This window comes from Leopardus geoffroyi, chromosome X (genome assembly GCF_018350155.1).
Source record: "Leopardus geoffroyi isolate Oge1 chromosome X, O.geoffroyi_Oge1_pat1.0, whole genome shotgun sequence".
In the NCBI taxonomy this organism is placed as follows: domain Eukaryota; kingdom Metazoa; phylum Chordata; class Mammalia; order Carnivora; family Felidae; genus Leopardus; species Leopardus geoffroyi.
In genome coordinates, this window is record NC_059343.1 from 109,466,007 (window position 1) to 109,487,244 (window position 21,238).

Here is a 21,238-nt window from a genome sequence, read left to right on the forward strand (position 1 = left end):
GACAAAGATTGCAAGTCAATTCATTAGCAAAAAAAAAGGTAGTCTTTTCAAGAAATGGTGATGGAACAATTGGATATTGCAGAGAGTTGAATAGCATCCCCCCCACCCCGCCAAAATTTACATTCACCCAAAAGCTCGGAATGTGACCTTATTCAGAGAAAGTCTCTCTGGAGATATCACTAGTTAAGGATCTCGGGATATACCATACTGGAATTAGAAAAGGCCCTAAATCCATTAACTGATGTCCTTACAAGAAGAGGAGAAATGAAGACACATACAGAGAAGGCCATGTGAAGACAGAGGCAGACATTGAGACAAGCCAAGGAATGACTGGAGCCACTAAAAGTTGGAAGAAGTAAGGAAAGATTTTTCCCCGGAGCCTGCTGACACCTTGATTTTGTATTTCTAGCTTCTGGAACTGTGAGATAATACATGTCTGTTGTTTTAAGCCTCCCAGATTGTGGCAATTTGTTATGACACCTCTATAAATGAATATAGATACGTATAAAAAGTGAACCTCAACTCTTACCTCACACCATACTCTAAAATTAATTGAAGATGGATCATATACCAAACTAAATGCTAAAGCCATAAAGCTTTTAGAAGAAAATATAAAATATCTTTATGACACTGGCAGTGGTAAATATTTCCTGGACAGATCACAAAAGAAATTGAACTTCACCAAAATTTAAAACTTCTGTTCTTCAAAAATACAATTAAAGAAATGAAAAGGCAAACCACCAACTGGGAGAAAAAATATTCACATTATTTCTAATCTGATAAAGTTATTATACTTAGGATATACAAGAAACTCCTAAAAATCAACAACAAAAAGACAACCCAATAAAAAAAAAAGGCAAAAGGTTTTAGCATATACTTCACAGAGGGGAAGATTGTGAATTGCCTGTAGTCATATGAAATCTACTCAGCATTATTTGTCATCAGGGAAGTGTCAATTAAAACCACAATAAGAGGGCCATCTTAAGATGAAACTGTATGAGAACTGTTTGTCTCTATACAAGGCTATTACAATATCATTGATTATATTCGTTCTAATGTGCCTTTTATTCACATGACCTATTCATTACATAACTGGAAGCCTGTATCTCCCACTACCTTTCACCCATTTTGCCCATTCCCCCATCCCTCTTCCCTCTGGCAACCAACAGTTTATCCTCTGTATATACAGGTCTGATTCTGGTTTTTGTTTGTTTATTCATTTGTGTTTTTTTTTAGATTCCACCTATGAGTGAAATCATATGGTATATGTCTTTCTCATTCTGATTTATTTCACTTAGCATAATACCCCCAGGTCCACCCATACTGTCACAAATGACACGATCTCACCCTCTTTTATGACTGTGTAATATTGTGTATATATACCACATCTTCCTTATCCATTTGTCTATCAGGGGATACTTAGGGTGCTTCCGTATCTTGGCTGTTATAAATAATGCTGCAATAAACACAGGAATGTAGATAACTTTTCAAATTAGTGTGTTCATTTTCTCTGGGTAAATGCCCTTTGTACACTGTTGGTGGGAATGTAAATTTGTACAACCACTGTGAAAAACAGTATGGAGGTTCCTCAAAAAGTTAAAAATAGAAAAATACTATATGATCCAATGATTTCAAAAATGGTTTTAAAAAACCAATGAGATACTCACCAGATGACTAAAATAAAAAAATACCAACAACACCAATTTTCGACAAGAAAATAAAGAAACAGGAACTTTCATATATTGCTGGTAGGCATGTAAAATTTTACAAACAATTTCAAAAAACATCTGAAAACTTAAAAAAAATTAAACCTGTATCTACTCTAACCCAGCAACTAGCCTCTTAGGTATTTGTCAAAGAGAACCGAAAACATATGGCCACAAAATGACTTGTTCAAAATGTTTATAGCAGCATTATTCAACATAGCTCCAAATCAGAAACAACCCAAATTCTATCAATAGAAGAATAGGTAAACCAACTGTGGTATATTCATACCATGGACTGTTACTCAGTAATAAGAAATAACAAACAACTAATACATGCAACAACATGGATAAATCTCAAACATGTCAAGTACAAGAAGCTAGATGCAAAAAAATGCGTACCGTATGCTTTTATGAAGTTTAAGAACTGGCAAAGCTAATCTGGGGAAATGGAAAACAGAACAGTGGTTGCCAACTGAAGTAGAGACTGATTAGAAGGGAATGCAAGAGATTCTGGGGAGATCGTAGAAATATTCCATACCTTTATTGGGCTTGTGGTTACATAGGTGTACACGTCTGTCATAATTCATCAGTTTCATGCTTAAGATATGTATATTTCACTATATGTAAATTCCACTGATTTTCAAAAAAGAAAAAGAAAAGAAAACTTAAGTCTCAGAGAGGCAGAGGCAAATGGGTTCCCCAAAGTTTTGTGTCAAGTTCATATATGTGCCTTAAGACCCAGACCTCACTGTGCCAACAAATACCTTTATTCTAGGCAACTGATTCTCTAATCTAACAACAAAAATGAACAATTCTGTACTCTTAGCACTTCAGTCCAATCAATCCACTCCCACTTCAGTCCAATCCCTGATGTATGAAAAGCCAATCCACTGTGTCTTCCAGCTTCCCTTCTCTCTTCAGGTGCAGAACTCTGATGTGTTTCAAACTCCTAAGAGAATGGGAGTTCTTCACAGAATGCCTCACCTTTGCTCTCCACCTTACCCAAGCCATATCCCCCAAAGCAAGAATTATAAAGGCATTTCTACCACCTTATTGGGTTTATGATATTCGATGCAAAAGCCAAATAGTGAGCTGTCAGCCTTTTGCTGGAGAAGTAAAACAGTAAGACAGACACAAGATTTTACACCCCCGTGTTTATCCAGTCTTGTAATGTAACTAAAGGCTACCCCTATCCTTTACCTACTTTGCTCAAGTGGCCAAGGATTTAGGTGTTCAAAATCGCTACTGTCCAAGCATCCTCTAATATTGCTGTAGTCCCAGGCATTGCAGAGGCCCTAAAGGACTACAGTTGCAGCTCTCCACAAATACCTCTAATCTTAGATTATGCCAACTCAACAGAATAATTGATGGTATACTCTCAGAACTACCTTATGCTTCATAAAGTACTACTCTCAGTTAACACTTCCACGACATCCTCTCATCTTGAGAACCTGATGAGGAAATCTGCTTCTCAATAATAACAGTAGTTACCATTTACTGAATATTTTAATCAGGCACTGCTGTGCTATGTTTTATTTTACCCCTAAAGCAATCCTATGAGATAAGTATGACTATTATCATATCCATTTTCCAGATGAAGAAACCGAGATGCACAGAAGTGACACAATTAGTAAGTGGCAGATGTGGGGATTTAATTCAGGATCCGCCTGACAACAGACCTCTCACTCAAATACTAAGCTATGCTACTTTCTTGCTAAATCTTTATCAGGCCCATAGCTCGGTTTTGTTTACCAAGGAATTTTGAGCCATGAATGCAGCTTCTGACATTTTATAGTAAGTTTATCCCCACATGATGACAGGAGAAAAGGGGGAATATGATCACAGTTATAAAATTGTCTCAAGAAAATAAAGAAGGGAGAGATCACTAGCAGAATCTAGTTATCACAATATTTACCTGGACAGTCTCTGTAATCATTGCAGTGCAGGCAAGGGAAACAATAAGTCATTGCCCAGGGATCCTGTCCTTTGAGTATTCAAAAGAGAAGAACTTCTTGGCAATTGAATTTATAGACATTAAGTGCTTTCATTGCAATGCTTGTTTTCTTTTTGAAGCCATTAACTACATTTGGAAATATTTGGGGGCCTCAAGGCAAATTGTTCAGCCTTGATGGGAATCTGGCATGACTTGCAAAGTGTTATAGAAGGAAGGTCCAGAATATGAGGCTTGATCTTTTCCTAAGCACCACAATGGGGTGCCTTGGGGTCCAGTCCTTAAAAGCTTCTACCCTCACACAAAACAGTGGAGTCATCATTTGTCAAAATAGTGAAAGACTTCTTTCGGTTCATGCCACAAGTATGAAGAATTTTTCTAGTTTCCCTGAATACTTTTCCATATTTCTTGCAACAATAGAAGATTATTCAAATTAACCTCATCCATTCAGGTATTTAACATCAATATACCTGCATTCAGAAATAAAAGGAGCTTTTCTATCTCGAGAGCTTCTTATTAACTGTTCTTATCTGGTCAAATTTCACTAGGCAGACCACAGGAAGTTGTAGATCCTAGCGCTTCCCGGATATTGGACTTTCTCCCACATCTCTGCCTGGGAACTGCCAGCTGAGTTATTGCTGTCGGAGAATTATGCAGTGTGTCTGGGCTTTGAGGTTATCTGATCAGCACAGGCATTGGTGAGTAAAGTTTACTTCCCCCCAGCCGGAGAATTATAAACTCAGAGTCTCAGGCCTGGAATAAACTAAAAGGCCATTTTGTCCAACTTGTAGTCAATGCCTGTGTCACTTGAGCATCATATTCAGGCTCCTGCAATAATAGAAGAATAAAAATAAATTTACTGAGTGCTTAATGTATATTAAGGATAATGTTTTATGCATTTCATTTAATATTTGTAACATCACTCTAACATAAAAATTATTTTACAGATGACAAAAATAAAGTTCAGAGGAGTTAGATGGTTTGGCCAAGGTTACATAGAAGTGACAGGGCCGAGATTCAAAACCATGTCTGTCTGCAGAGCCCATTCCCTTAAACACCACATTGTCCCTCATAATTGAATTGCATGAGATAATTCCCAGCTCTAATATTCCCTCACGATGTTCCTGAGAGTTGACTCATATTTGTCAAAATATCTGTATCAGTGTTAGATTCAGAAAATTCAGTTACCATGCCTGTACCTTCTCATTTTTCTTCCTCCTCTACCAAGAAAAACAACAAACCTACTTTGATTTTCAATATTAGTCCCTCTGTCCATGGTGAGAAAAAAAACACACTGGTTAGCATAAAAATGAAACTGGTCATTGGGGCGCCTGGGTGGCGCAGTCGGTTAAGCGTCCGACTTCAGCCAGGTCACGATCTCGCGGTCCGTGAGTTCGAGCCCCGCGTCGGGCTCTGGGCTGATGGCTCAGAGCCTGGAGCCTGTTTCTGATTCTGTGTCTCCCTCTCTCTCTGCCCCTCCCCCGTTCATGCTCTGTCTCTCTCTGTCCCAAAAATAAATAAACGTTGAAAAAAAAATTTAAAAAAAAAAAAAATGAAACTGGTCATCAAATCATGAATTTTTAAGACAAAAGAAAAGCTTAATTTGAAGACAATATGGGAAATGGGAAATTTGGGAACAAAGGTAAACCGGCCATAAGCCATTATTAAGTAATCCCCCAAAGTATCATTGAGTTCAAATTTAAATAGACTCAAGATCTCCTGGTCAAAATGAATCTCTCAGTTTTTCACTTGGTTCTATAAAACAGAATGGTAAGACGTGTTTGTCTGACGTGTTCAAAGTTATTTGTATTCAGAGCTCTTTTCCCCTTCTACCTGCTGGTTTGTGACCTCTTCCAAAGCAGGGACCATGTCTTTAATTTACATCTGTTTTCATTCTGAAGTACCTATGCATTTATCCTTCCAACATTTATTGAGCACTCTTTGTGTCCTTGACACTGTATTGAGCACTGGATACACTTGAAAAAATGTATTCTCCGTCTCAGTTTATTGAAGAAACTGAACTCTAAACCAACAGCTGCAATTTAATATACAGAATGTTCTAATAGAAGTACATGCAGAGTATGGTACGAACACATCAGGTAGCACAGTGTCACACACATTACAGATGCTCAATATCCATTTGTTAAATTCAATCTACCTAAAGAGGAGTTTAGCTCAGTAAAAGGGGACCATGACCTATGAGGTAGATCAAGGCCACAGTAAGCATCGAAAACCAAGTGTCCTCTTTGCAAGTTCCCCCATGCCTCCCACTTCCCCAAATTAAGACCAGCACACAGAGACTAAGGATATTAAAATGGAAGAACCGATTCCTTAATTTTAGGTGTTTCTACCCCAATACTTTACTCTGCAAGTGTAATCTTAGGGAATATACTATTATTGTGTGGCCCAGAAATAAGTTGAGTGGGTTGAAACTGAAGATAGTACTAGAAGAGATGAAACACAAACTTTCTTGTGTCAGTACTGGTGAAAATCTTAGGGGTAGAGATGGTGGGGGTAGAAGATGGATGGGTAAAAAGTGACAAACTAAAAGGGATCTGGGGGTATGAGCCTCTGAAAATAAGGAATAGACAGTTGTATAATGTTGGTTGGTAGAGAGCAGTAAGTAAATAAACTGGTGTTTCTAGCAGAGGTAAACAGTAAACAAGACTTGGTAATCAGTAAGAAGTTGATGAAAACCAATTATCTAAGTATATTACTGGTTGTTTTGGGATAGTTATTAGGAAAACTGTTTGGGTGGAATACTACTGCAGGAGAAAAGAGGGGGACATGCATGAGACTCCCCCATTACCTGTCTCTTCTACCCTCTGTAACCCCTCTATGGTCACATTTCTTTATTTCCTTGCGCTCATCTTTCTTTTTGATCCCTAATTTTCATCAAACAAGTATTTATTTATCCCTATTGTAGATAAAACAGTATGCCAGGTAAGGACATAAATGACATGTGGTTCCTGCTCTCAAAGAGCTTACAGTCTGGAGAAGGAGATGAATAGTACAATATGTACTCAATTCACAATTTATTGAAGAAAGTGGTTAGTGTTATAACAGAGGAGGAAAAAACAGAACTACTGTGAGAGAACACTAGAGGAAAATATTAATTCTGACTTAGGAGAAAGACTTCTTGGAAGAGATTAAGAAATAAATGGCTAGAATTTTAATGGAGAGAATATGGGTGGGTAGCCATTCTGGTCAGAGGGATGGGAGCAAAGTCATAGAAAATAGAAAGTGGCATGTCTGGAGAATGGTGTGTATATCAAACCTAGGGAAGCCAACTCATCCTAGTTTGCCTGTGATTTCCCAGGTTTGGGCACTGGAACTCCTGCATCCCAGGAAAACTCTCAGTCCCAGACAAATAGGGACTGTTGGTCACTCTAAATATGTGTGGGACATTGGGTACATACATCAAAGAGAGCAAATAAATAAAAGAGAAACCAAGGATCGGTGAATACAACAAACAGAAAACTAGGTAGTACAGATAATAAAGGATAATGAAAGGTACTGAATGTCAGGCTAAGAAGTTATGACTTGACTTTGGAGGCAGTAGAGAATGAAAGGGTTTTTGGATAAGGGAGTGATATAATCAAAACATAAGATTATTCTGGGAAAAAAATGTCCAGTGAAGATGAAAAGGGTAAAATATTTTTTTTTAGTTTTTATTTAAATTCCAGTTAGGTAATGTACAGTGTAATATTAGTTTCAGGTGTACAATTTAGTGATTCAACACTTCCATTTATCACCAGGTGCTCATCACAAGTGTCCTCCTCGATCCCCATCACCTATTTCACCCATTCCCGTACTCACCTCCCCTCTGGTAACCATCAGTTTGTTCTCTATAGTTAAGAGTCTGTTTCTTGGTTTGCCTAGCTCTCTTTTCCCCTTTGTTTGCTTGTTTTGTTTCTTAAATTCCACATATGAGTGAAATCATATGATATTTGTCTTTCTCTGACTTATTTTGCTTAGCATAATACTCTTTAGCTCCACTCAACATTTCATTCTTTTTATGAGTGAGTAATATCCCATGGTGTGTGTGTGTGTGTGTGTATATGTATATGTATATACATATACATGAATATATATGTATATATATGTGTGTATACATATATATGTATATATATATGTGTATATATATACATGAATATGTATATGTATAGTGGTCATTAAAATTTTCCAAATGTGTGTGTGTGTGTATATGCCTGTATGTATATATGTATACAAACACACACACACACACATTTGGAAGATTTTAATGACCACTATATATATATATAGATATATAGATATTCTTTATCCACTCATCAGTCGATGGACATTTGAGCTCTTTCTATAATTTATTATTGACAATGCTGCTATAAACATCAGGATGTATGTATCAAAATGGGTAAAATCCATTTTGGAACCTATTTCAGGAGTCCATGTGAAAGATACACAGAAGACTTTGACCAGGGCATCTCTAAGAAGAAGGAGCAAAGGAGCCACAATGAAGACATAGTGCAGTGGTAAAAATCACCAAACCTTAATGACTGATAGAAGAAATTTAAAGAAAGAGGGATGATGACTAAGTTTTCCAACCTGGTTTATTGGGAAAATTCAGGTGCCATTAGTAGAAGTAGGAAAGTAAAAATGATAGTTTCAAAATAGGATACTAACGAATATATTCCAAAAAACATTTTTTAAATTTAGGTTAGGTTTCAACTGTCTGGGGCTTGGGAAGTCAAATGGACTTATGACTCTTAGGCTAAAGAAAGATACCTGGCCTGTATTTAAAAAAAAATTTTTTTAGCATTTATTTATTTTTGAGAGACAGAGCATGAGCAGGGGAGGGGCAGAGAGAGAGGGAGACACAGAATCCGAAGCAGGCTCCAGGCTCCGAGCTGTCAGCACAGAGCCTGATGCAGGGCTTGACCACAAACCGAGTTCATGACCTGAGCCGAAGTCAGACACTTAACTGACTGAGCCACCCAGGCGCCCCTGGCCTGTATTTTAGATACCTGGCCTGTATCTATAAGATTTGGAAGCCATGAATACAAAGAATTACACAAAGTCATAAAGCCAGACATGACCATCTATGGAAAGAGTCGAGTTACAGAAATTAGGAAGGCATATATGGTGGTCATTAAAAATCTTTCAAAGGTACTCCAATTCTCATGTTTCACCAGATACATGACATCATTGCCATTTACCAGACACATGACATCACTGCCATATGATTACTTTAGCCAACTAAACATGAATAGAAGTGACTTATGTCACTTCCAGGCAGAAGCATAAAGAGGCAATGCACAATTCAACATGTTGTTTCAAGCCATTCAAAATCTGGGGGTTGTTTGTTGCTTAACAGTAAGCTAGATTATCTTGAACGTTATGGAAAATTTTTTAAATTATTTTTTATATAATTTATTGTCAAGTTAGCTAACACAGTGTATACAGTGTGCTCTTGGCTTTGGGAGTAGATTCCAGTGATTCATCACTTACAGAAAACACCCAGTGCTCATCCCAACAAGTGCCCTGCTCAATGCCCTCTAGAAATGCATACATTTAGTGATCAGAAAGAAGAGGGAGCTGACATAGTAAAAGAATAATAAAAAAAAGTGAGAGGTGAATTGAGAGAAAGTGAATCTTAGAAGACAGGGAAGAAAAAACTTCAAGAAGGGATAATGGTAAGAAGTGTTAGATGAAATTAATTAAAGACAGATAAAGAATATTGGATTCAATCATTAGTAGTTCATTGGGTCACTTTCTAGTGGGTTCAGTTGTGTGATAGAAACAGAAGCTGTGAGTTGACTTACTCCTCTTGTATAACTGAAATTTTGTATTCTTTGACTACAGCCTCTCCATTTCTCCATCCTCCCAGGCCCTGGAAACCATCATTCTACTCTCTGCTTATATGAGTTTGATTATTTTAGGCTCCTTATGTACATAGTTTCATGTAGTATTTGTCTTTCTGTGCCTGGCTTATTTCACTTGGCATAACACCTTCCAGGTTCATCCATGTTGCCACAAATAGCAGGATTTCCTTTAATTAATTAATTAATTAATTAATTATTGAGAGAGAGAGAGAGAGAGAGAGAGCAAGCACGAGCAGGGGAGGGGCAGAGAGAGGGAAAGAGAGAATCCCAAGCAGGTCCTGCACTGTCAGCACAGGGGCTGACATGGGGCTCAAACTCACAACTGTAAGATCATGACCTGAGCTAAAACCAAGAGTTGGACCACTTAACCAACTGAGCCACCAGGCACCCCTCCTTTTTTTAAAGCTGAATAATATTCCATTGTATGCATATGTGACCGGAGTCAGGTTCTTGAGCCCAACAACCAGAAAAATGAGGCTGGATCCTAAAATCAAAGGCACAGGTAAGGCCTCACTGGGGCTAAAGCTTTAGTTAAAGGAAGACACAACACCAACAGAGAATAGTTAGGCTGGTCTCCCCAGAGGGAAGGCTCTGCTTATATAAAGAAACTTCCCTCGTCATAGTTGGTTGGAAGGCAACTCAGGCAGCTCGTTGGTGCTTTTTGGAGCTACATGTCCTCTGTTTTAAGTCCGGCTTGTATTTGGGACTGCATCCTCAAGGCATCCTGGTTCTGCTCTGCAAGAGAAGCAGTTTAACCACAGCTGCCAGCAGAAAGCCCCAGGTGCACAACATTTTTCACTTGGGACTTGTGCCCATGTACTCTAAATGCCTCAAATATACCACATTTTCTTTATCCATTCGTCTACCAATGGACATTTAGGTTGCTTCCATGTTTTGGCTACTGTGAATAATGCCACAACGAACATGGCAGTGCAGATATCTCTTCAAGATCCTGATTTAAATTCCTTTGGATATAGAAGTGGGATTGCTGGATCATCAGTCCTAGAGATCTACCATACCACATAGAGCATACAGTTAACAATAGGGTATTTTATACTTAAAAAAAATTACTAAGAGAGTAGATGTTATGTTGTCACAAATTTCTTGTCACAAATAATAATAATTAAAGAGGGCAGGAAGAAATTTTTGGAGGTAAATATATTTATGGCTTAGTTTGTGGTGACAGTTTCACAGGTATATACTTACCTCCAAACTCATCAAGTTGTATATAACAAATATGTACAGCTTTTTGTATGTCAATCATGCCTCAATAAAGTGTTTTTTTAAAGTCACATTGAGCTGAGGAGCTAACAGGGAGCGTGGAAGTGGAGCTAAGTGATGAGCTTATCCGTAAATTAAAAACTTGGTGAGAGAGACTCTTAAATACAGAGAACAAACTGAGGATTGCTGGAGGGGAGTCGGGGTGGGGGGGTGAGCTAAGTGGGTGATGGGCATTAAGGAGGGCGCTTGTTGAGATGAGCACTGGTGTTATATGTAAGTGATGAATCACTGGTTTTTACTACTGAAACCAATACTACACCGTGTGTTAACTAATTTGAATTTAAATAAATTCTTTAAAACATTTAAAAAAATAAAAACTTGGTGAGAAAGGGAAGTTGCTTACCTAGTGCTGTGCCTCTCTTGATAAACATGATTCCTTATGTCTCTTTCCATCACTCTTTGCTTATACTCTTCCTCCATATCACCCTACTTTTGCTCCCTAGATCTCTCGTTCTCCTAGACATCTCTTCTCTCCCTTGCCTTCTCTATAACTCCATTTCTTCCTGCCATGTCGTCTTTCTCATAATTATGACATCATAGACTCTCCAGTTGCACAGTGGGCCCAGTTCAGCCTGTGGTCCAATACAGGAAATCCATCTACTGTACTGCTGACCGGGCTGAAATTGAATGTTGCATCAATGTGGGAGTGAGCTCACTAATTTATAAAACTGCTTGTTCCATCATACTAAATGACTTTAGTTATCTAGACAAAAAACCTGTCCTTCTACTCAGCTGGAATATGCCTCCCTTTCGCTTTCTCCCAGTCCCTGTTCTACCCTCAAGTGCCACAAACACAACTATTCTCTTCCGTATCTCCTTCTTGATACTTCCACTCTCTTTTCCCTCCATTCCTCATTCCTACCTCTCACTTCCTGTTCTCTGTCACCGATGGCCCTGAAGCACAAACTAAACATAAGTTTCTTAATGCTTATATGCTTAATATCCTTAGTTTCAAGTGGTTGAGTAAACTGGCCTCACTTTTTAACATATATGTAAATGTAAGTATAGATATATGTAGGCATCAGTATTCAGATCGATGTATTCAGAACACCACATTTTTAGTTCTGAAAACAATGTATAAAAGTGTATATTTTAAACTAGTTTTTGTGCAGCCAGTCTTATGTAAAGAAGTGTTAGGTTTCCTGTTTTTTTTTAAGTGTTTTTAGGTTCACAAAGAAAAAGTTAGGTTGAACATTTTAAAATCTTTTTTGCTTCACAAACAAAACCATTAAAGTTTTTAAAGTTACTTTTTACTTATGTATGGCCCCTGACTATATGTGGGAGTTGAGTCAGTTACCCTCAGTAGGTTCAATTAAGAGAGTGAAGGATCCTGGAGAACATCACTCAGCACTGCATTTCTTTAAACTCTCCTCCCTGTTCCTCTCAAAAGCTGAAGCCTTAGCTTGAATGGGCTATTCTGTTGCTTTTCTAAGGGCTTACTGACAGGAATACAGAGATGGTGGGAAATCTGTTCCAGCACTTAAAGAAACTGTTTATAAAGCTCTTCTCTGGCTGAATATTGTTTCTAACATTAGAGTGGAAGGAAAGGTGCTCATAAATGCACTACTGACTTCTTAGATTCCCTTACACCTTGAAAAGAAACAATAAGGTTAAACAAGAGGAAATCTTAGTTATATTCTTTCAGAAACAATAATCACTTTTATATCTGCATATGTGTGTAATTTTCACAGCATTTCCCAACCCATTATCTTGTTAGGGCTTCACAATTCTGTGAAGTGAGGTAGGGAAGGCATGTATGTTTTCATCAGTCTATAGATAATGAAACAGCAGCCCACTTAGGTCACACAGCAAGTAAATGGTCAAACCAAAACTAAAATGCCCTTACTTCAGTATTCTTTCCAATGGTTCACACTGGTTCTTTGAGTTCTATTCAGCTCCAGGATGGTATAGTTATGCTGTGGCTATCCTGAAGATCCACTCTGCAGAGGCCAGACTCAAGGCTTTTCCTACCTGTGGCTTCCACTTGACCGTGGTCATCATTTACTATGGCACAGCAATCTTCACGTACATGTGCCCACACTCTCAATCTTCCCAGGATGAGGGTAAGATCATTTCAGTGTTGTATGGGGCAGTAACAGCCAGGCTGAACCCACTTATTTACACTCTGAAAAACAAGGATGTGAAAGATGCCCTAATGAAGGTGGTCAAAGGAAGGATAATGGTCTGATGGCCATAGGTATCTTGTCCAGCATCCTTTTCAATGAGTCACCAATCCTCTGCTTTTCACAATTGTCCACAAAACAGAATTGAATAAAAGATGAACCTATCTCAGATGCAATCAAATGGAAGTTGGTGTTGTCAAAAGACTCTTTTCCATGACAGTTTCATCTTTAAGAACATGGATCCTGAAGATGGTTCTTTAGTGCATGAATTTGTTTTTCATTGATTATAATCATAACCAAGGAAAAGCAAGTGCTAGAACTTGGGATACAGTGGACAATCTAGTCTCTGTGGTACCACATGACAGAAACTGCTCTTTTACATACAAACGAAACAGAATGCCCTTGCTTATAAACTGCCCCTTCCCAGAGAAGGGGTAGCCACAAACACATGTGATGCTAACCCAATAAGAGCAACACATTTCACATACTAGCTCTGAAGCAGCTAGGTAGCCATGGTGTTCACCTGATGAAAGAAAAAGATATGGCAGGGAGGTACACTCCACATTCTCCCTGGCATGCCATTTATCTCGATACGTTGGCTGCAACAAGTTTGTAATTTCCAGAGCCAGATTAGAATGACGTATGGATCAGCTCTTGCTTTGTTTTGCCTACCCTAGCACTTCCCTACCTACAAACAGAAATGAGAGGGAAGGAAGTAAAGGGAGAGGTCTGTATATCTTCCCGGAGCATATACTCTGAGAAGGACCAGGTGACTGCTAAAGATCTAAGGCTAGAAGAATAAGAAATTTAGCAAGATTCAGATGTGCATACCCCATCTATTCTAGGTAACATCTATGGTGCTGCCAAATTGGCTTTCCCCTATTCCCTTCCTTCCTATGGAGTTGGTCTGGCTTACCCAGTACTAGCTGTGCTGAATGGGTAAGGGGTGTGAGATTGGGTTCTAAAGAGGTAGATCTGCAATATACACAGTATATATATGTTGACAGCAACAGGGACACCACGTTGGTTTAGTAAACCAACATTCATAAGGAAAAGTAGAATTTCAGACACGTGAGGGGAACACATGCACTACCAGGAAAGACTAGTCAAGAAGGCTAGAGTCAGGGATTGACATAAGGATACCAGATCAAAGAAGAGTGAGGCACAGGAACAAAGCCTAAGGAGACTGAAGTGGGCCGACTTAAGAGGGCAGGTTAGTGTAGACCCCTGGTTTTCAAACTCTATGAATCAAATGGGGTATCTTGATGAAATGCAAATTCTGATTCAATAGGTCAGAGTTATAATCTGAAATTCTGGATTTCTAGATTTCTAGCGAGCCTCCAGGTGATTCCAGTGCTACCAGTATGTAGACCACACATTTGAGTATCCAGAGTGTGAACAATCTCATGTAGAAGACACTGATATGGTAGCACAGTAGTTTAATGAAGATGAGGGGAGAGAAAAACTTACATACATAAAATCACACAGAAGTCCTTAAACAATTAGACATTATATTTTATAATTCTTATGCATTTCTATAACACTGAGAATAAAGAATAAATTTTTCCATAAAGAACAGATTTCTGCCTTGGATTAGTCAGGACTCTACAGCTTATGTGACGATGACTCAGTGATGCCTTTCTTAATCCTTAATGATGTTGTTTACAACATAACATCTAAACTGGGACTTCTCCAGAGGATAATGAGACATTTGCTGCATAGACAGGGGCTTGTGAGCCATATTTTTGGCATCAGGCTGGAAAGGACACAGCAGTGGCCCAGTAACCTAACATCATAAATATATGAAATTTGTCCACCCTGAAACCCACATTATTGCATTGGTATCATTGCAAAACTTAAGGCAAACCATATAAGGAACTCTATTCCCCTCAGTACTAAAGGTACTATTACTAATAATACAAAGGTATTATTAAAAAATAATAGCTAGCATTTACATAACACTTAACAATTTATGAATTTATAAATTATTTTCACATGTTATAATATTTCATATTCCAGCAAACCTATGAGATAGATAGGGCAAATATTAGCCCTATTTTCAGAATAGAAAAGGGACTCAGAGAAGTCAAATGATTCACCAAAAGGCACAACTTATACTCAGGTGTCTTAACTATAAATCCAGTGTAGTTTCCATGGTAGGTACATCATGTGCCTTAAAGTAAATTGTTTTAATGCAAACTGATTGCCATTAATTTTGGTGGCATGTTCAAGTATTCTAATCAAACAACTGAAAAAATATGAATTTAGGTCATAACATGAAATGCTAAACCAAGAGACATGGGGTTTACTCCTGTAAGAGGAGAAAATAACTTACTTATTTCATCTCAACTACCAGGTCTTGTCAATTTCTATGTCATTCCCAGTCTTTGGTGTGTAAAACACTTCTTTCCACATAGCAGGGATTACTTTACCTAGCTGTCTACCTATTGAGCCCCACCCCAATTTCAATCTTGAACTTAGGCAAGGAATATTTAGGTAACTCTAAATACTTTTGTGATTAAATATCAGGGAAATCAACTTCTTTTCCATGATTTGACCCTGTGTTTCAGTTGACTTCCATTACCTTCTTCCAATTAGTTCTTTGGGTCATGGTCAGCTGTCTAGAAGTCTAGGCTCTCTAGGACTCATGAGAAGCCTTACTCTTGCCAGCAGTGTTACGTCCTCCTTCCAGAGACTAGAATCCTACCTGACCAGTACAACTTTCTGCTGTCAAAATTCCTAAGTGATGATTGTCTGCCTCAACTACTTAGTACTGAACCTGCACACACAATGAATTTCTGATTACCATGTCCCATCAACATGTCTGGGTAAGCTTTCATTATCACTAACCCCCAATTCTGACTGGTGATGTGTATCCTCTACTTGTTTGTTTTGGTCACCCTTGCCTAAATTATGTCTTACCTACAAGGTCTTGTCTCATATCACTACCTAGATTTGACGCAGAGTAATTACGTGGAGATGTTATATTGGGAGTACAATTTCAGAAAATAAGAAAATGGGACATGGATAATGAATCAAGAAAGCAGGGGAAGCCAATTCAAGGATATGTTATTGAGGGGACCTCAGCTAGGTGGGACTCTTTGCTTAATCCAGTTGAATTTTTTAAAGAAGTTGTATGAACTCAGTCCCATTCATGGGTGGAAACAGCGGGATGAATTAATTTTTTTTCCCAAATTTCTGAGGGCAAATTGGGAGACAGTGATGTGGTGAAAAAAATCATCATTAATCAACGTTCCTGAATACTTACTTCATGCCCTGCGTTGTGCTAAGTGCCTTATATATGTGACATTGTGGAATCCACACACCAAAAATCTCAGATAGGAACTATTCTTCTCCACAGTAGCTAATGAAGAAACTGAAGCCCATAATGGTTAAACAACTTGCCCATGGTCACACAGCATATAAATGGTAGAGCCAGGATTTTAGCTCAAACTGCAGGATTCCAGGACCCTTAAACACTATCCAGCACTGTCTCCAGGGGGATGAATTTAGCCACCATGTCCCATCTCCCAGTGGATAAGGATTCACCCATCCACCCAGTCCTTAGGCTTCTAAGTTGCACATATATATGTAGGCATCAAGGATGGTCTCACAGTAGTGTTTACTAGTAAATCCCAACTCAGGAGTTGAGAGGCATACAATGAAGGTATGAGATGAGGTATTGTCTGGTTGCACCTGCATGAAGTATGTTGGAACCCACACAGCTGACCACCATAGTGACAGCTAGAATAATGTATAAGTGAAGCCAGGATGTACAAAAAAGATGCCTAATATATCCCAACACCAGAGTATGGCCTTTTCTCCCTGTGCCAGATCCACCCAAGTGCCTGAGTCTTGTCCTTTTTTTTTTTTTTTTTCTACATCTGGCACCTTTAATTATCTCATGTCTAGTCATATCAAATCTCTTTGTGTTATGGGAGTGGCTGGTTACAAAAGACAATAGGAAAAAACCAAATAGGAAAAATATTTCAACACAGGGAACACAGTATGAGAAAAAGTGGTTGGAAACAGAAACTCAGGCCCTGCTTGGTGAGATAGACCACCTTTTTGGATGGATTCCACTTTTTCATAAAGGAGGCGACTGACAGCCAAAACCGAATGGCCCATTTCACAAGCCTGGATGACTTCAAGGGTGTGGAGAACTGCATAAAAGTGTTTCCCAAGTACATGAAAAGGTGCTGGTGCTGGTAAAGTTTTTAGCAGTCTATGTTGAAATGAAAAGAAAAGAAAGTAAAGTAATGAGTTCTTTGTAGTTAGTTTCATTCAATTTCACAGAGTGTACTAAGCCAATTCAGTGAAGCACTGTTTAGAGTAGCAAATGGTTGGAAATAAAAATGTCCATTAATAAGTGCCTGTTAAATTTGGTAAATCCATGCAATAGACTACTATGCAGACATAACAACAATTAGAAAACTCTTTATGTACTGACATGCAATGCTTTTCAAGATATCCTTTTTCATACAAACAGTGTGTATAGAATACTAAACACACATATGTATTTGTTTACTTATACATGGAATATCTCTGGGAGAACATCCAAAGAACAGGTAACAGTGGCTGTCTCCAGAGAAGGAAACTGGGTGATAAAGGGAGAGGCGTAGGAGAGAGCCTTTTTATTGTGTATTCCACGTAATTACATTTTGAATTTTGGACAAGAGTTCTTTGTTTTGAGTTTGCTTTCTCCTTTTTTTTTACCTTCAAATACTATTTATTTTTTTCAGTTTATTTATTTTATTTTGAGAGAAAGAGAGATCGAGCTCAAGTGGGGAAGGCAGAGAGAAAGAAAGAGAAAGAGAAAGAGAGAGAGAGAGAGAGAGAGAGAGAGAAAGAAAAACCCACCAGGTTCCATGCTGTCAGCCCAGAGCCTGAGCTAGGGACTCAACAACCAGTCTGTCTTTTTGTTATTCTGCTCTTAACTTGTGTCTCAGTCCTGGACCTGATCTTCTGCCTTAGACATCTGCTTAGTACCTCACTCTTTATAGGACTCAGAGCTTGCTGTGCTTTTGCCAGTCAGTGTCCTCTACCATTACCACCACCTGTGCATTAGCATCCTAATCTGCAATGGTATACTATACTGTGACTGGGGCCCTTCTACCTACTGATTGACCTTTCTGGTATACACAACTTGGTCGGTTTACTTCTAAACATTACTTATTCCCACATTTTTTCTTTACTCTTCTCTAAGTGCCTGTGAGACCATCCCTGGTAACTCATGTTGGATCTCCCTGATGTCAAGTGTTTGCCTGGACAACCCTTCTTAAACATTACGTTCTATTTCTCAGACTGGAAGTCTTCCCATGGAACTTCGAGGCGATCCTTTCCTTTCAGTATTTCTTCACACCAAATGGGGCCAAATTAGATTATGTCCTGTGGCAGAGATTGCTTGTTATCTATGCCATTATCCATTCTCCTAATCTTCTTTGGTGACAGACTACTGAATTGTATTCAAATAGCAACATATCTAGCTAAAACACAATAGCTCTCAGATTTTCTTGAAGCCAAGTGTGTCTGAGTGACTAAATTCTTATCAAGGAAGTAGAAGTAAAAATGTTGTGGACAATTTCTAGAAAGTCCTAAATAGAAGCAAATCAGCACCATCTTTTCCCCGTTCTCCATTCTTTCTTTATGGAATTACTTTTTTTTTAATGTTTGTTTGTTTGTTTGTTTGTTTTTGAAAGAGAGAGATAGGGAGAAGGGGAGGGGAGGAAAGAGGGAGAGAGACAGAATCCCAAGCAGGCTCATGTTGTCAGTGCAGAGCCTGATGCCAATCTTGAGCTCTTGAACTGTGAGATCATGACCTGTGAGATCATGACCTGAGCCGAAACCAAGAATTGGACACTTAACCAACTGAGCCACCCAGGCACACCCCTCCCCATCCTCCATCCCGATGTGTAGAATATAAATGTGATATCTAGAGCTCTACCAACCTTTTTGGTCTATGAGAATGTGGGCAGAATAGTTAGCTGGAAGGGCTATGAATCCATGAATATTGCAGAACCACCATAGTTATTCTGGGCTTCCACCTTCAGTGATCTGCTATGTGACATACAAAAAGCCATCCATCTTGTTTCAACCACTAAACATTTTCTGGCCCTTGAAGCTGAAACTGATTCTGACTGACACATTGTCCCTGCCAGTGTGCCACCTCCCTTTGAAGATAACTATGCCTTTCTCCATAATGTTTCTTTTTTATTATTGGATTTTTTAATTTGTTTAAGTTTTTATTTAAATTCCAGTTAGTTAACATAGTGTTATATTAGTTTCAGGAGTACAATATAGTTATTCAACACTTCCATACCTCACCCAGTGCTCATCATGACAAGTGCACTCCTTAATCCCCATCACCTACCTCACCCATCTACCCAGCTTCCACCCCTCTGGTAACCATCAGTGTGTTCTCCATAGTTAAGACTCTTTTGCTTTCTTTGCCTCTCTCTTTTTTCCCCCTTTGCTCACTTGTTTGTTTCTTAAATTCCACAATGTTTTAATACTCAGCATGTCTGACTACAGATACCTCCCTATATAGGTAGGGAGTATAGATATTTACAGATTTTTCAACCCTATCCATAGTGTTAATTCCTTTACTGCCTACATACTGATTTATTATTACTCACTGTATATTTGGTGATTATTGCTTTATAATTAATTTAATTCTCCACCCCAAACCATGAGGAGAGGACATACTATGGCATGGGTTAAACATGGCTTTTCCAAAACAACCTGAGAAGATGTTAGTTGGAGCAAGTTCCAACTCATGAACACTGTCATGTTACTATTAGAGTAATAACTACCAAAGTTCTATTTACTGCTCAGACATCTCTTCTGAGCTCCAGTCACATGCATTCATGGAAAATGGACCCATATTTACCTCAAGTTTTATGGAAAACCCATATAATACCATTCAAAAACAGAGAGCTTCATCTCTCCCCTTAAATCTCCTTTTCCCCGTGTTTTCTGGGTCTCATTGAATGGTACCACCATCCACCTGAGAGTCATCTTCTATTCCTCTTCCGCCCTCACTACTACCTGTAATTATCCTTGAAGATTTGCCTATTATATTCCTGTGATAAATCTCAATTCCATCCCTAGTCACTCACCTTACTGTCTCTCCCTTTTCCAATTCTAATCATTTCTTTTTTTTTAAGTTTATTTATTTTGAGAGAGAGAGAGAGATAAAGTGTAAGCAGGGGGAGGGGCAGAGAGAGAAGAAGAGAGAGAGAATCCCAAGCAAGCTCCACAATGACAGCGCTGACAGCCCGATGTGGGGCTCAAACTCACAACTGTGAGATCATGACCTGAGCCAAAATTAAGAGTTGGATGTTTGTGCCACCCAGGTGTTCCAGGTCCCATCATTTCTTGCTTTGACTATTGCAAAAATTTGAGCCATGGTCTCCTGAGCAACCCACTCCAATACAGGATCCACACTATGGTGTCACCTATCTTTCTGAGATGTGTCAGAGTATATCACTCTTGTTTAAAATTCCTGGTGGCTCAGTAGGTTGAGCATTCAACTCTTGATTTCAGTTCAAGTCATGATCTCACAGTTTGAGTTCGAGCCCTGTGTGGGCTCCATGTTGACAGTGCAGAGCCTGCTTGGAATTCTTGCTCTCTTCCTCTCTCTCTGCTCCTCCCTTCTCTGTCTCTCTCTTGCTCTCTCTCTCTCTTTCGCTTAAAATAAATAAACTTGAAAAAAAAGTCCTCAATGATGTCCAGTTTTTTGGAGGCAAGAAGCTAAACTCTTCATTGTGACATTTAAGACCTTCAAAGATCTGAACCCAGCCTGCATGCGTGAACTGACTGTTGCTGATCCCACCGTACAAATGTATTACCATTCCCACAAACCCTTCATTCATTTCCAATCTCTATATAGGATTGATGTGGACTCTGCAAAATGGGTGAATTTAAAACTAGTGAACTATCCAATCCTAGAAACCCAGCAAGATTATCTCCTCTAATTTAAGCTTTCTTCAACTACTTTTTGTCTCTCAGCATGAAGAGAAAATCCCTTGTTCATTAGGGTCCCGACACACAACTTTATATGTGCTGACTTTGTGCATCTCTTATACTGTGTACATGATTGTGCAATGTAGCACTCCTTCCATGTCTTAGAAAGCAGGAGAAACCAGCACGAGGACAAACCCATGCTGCTGTGTGAACTTCCCCAGACACTCACATAGATATAGGGCCTCCAGAGGGCCATAGAACATTTTGCAACAAAAACAAGTCCACCTCTAGTCCCCTGTACTTCTCACCCTACTGACTTCAGGGCCTCTCTTTTCCCCCAAGTCCCCA

At 38.8% G+C, this 21,238-nt stretch overlaps 1 protein-coding gene across 1 annotated transcript in view; it reads left to right on the plus strand.

Annotated features, from left to right (window-relative positions):
* Positions 1-18,373, plus strand: part of LOC123594453 (olfactory receptor 13H1-like) — a 38,271-nt gene extending 19,898 nt beyond the window's left edge. The window contains exons 3-5 of the mRNA XM_045471193.1: positions 12,698-12,865; positions 13,771-13,864; positions 18,229-18,373. Coding sequence (XP_045327149.1) covers positions 12,698-12,865; positions 13,771-13,864; positions 18,229-18,373 — 407 coding nt within the window. The remainder of the gene's footprint in view (positions 1-12,697; positions 12,866-13,770; positions 13,865-18,228) is intronic.
* Positions 18,374-21,238: the final 2,865 nt, after the last annotated feature.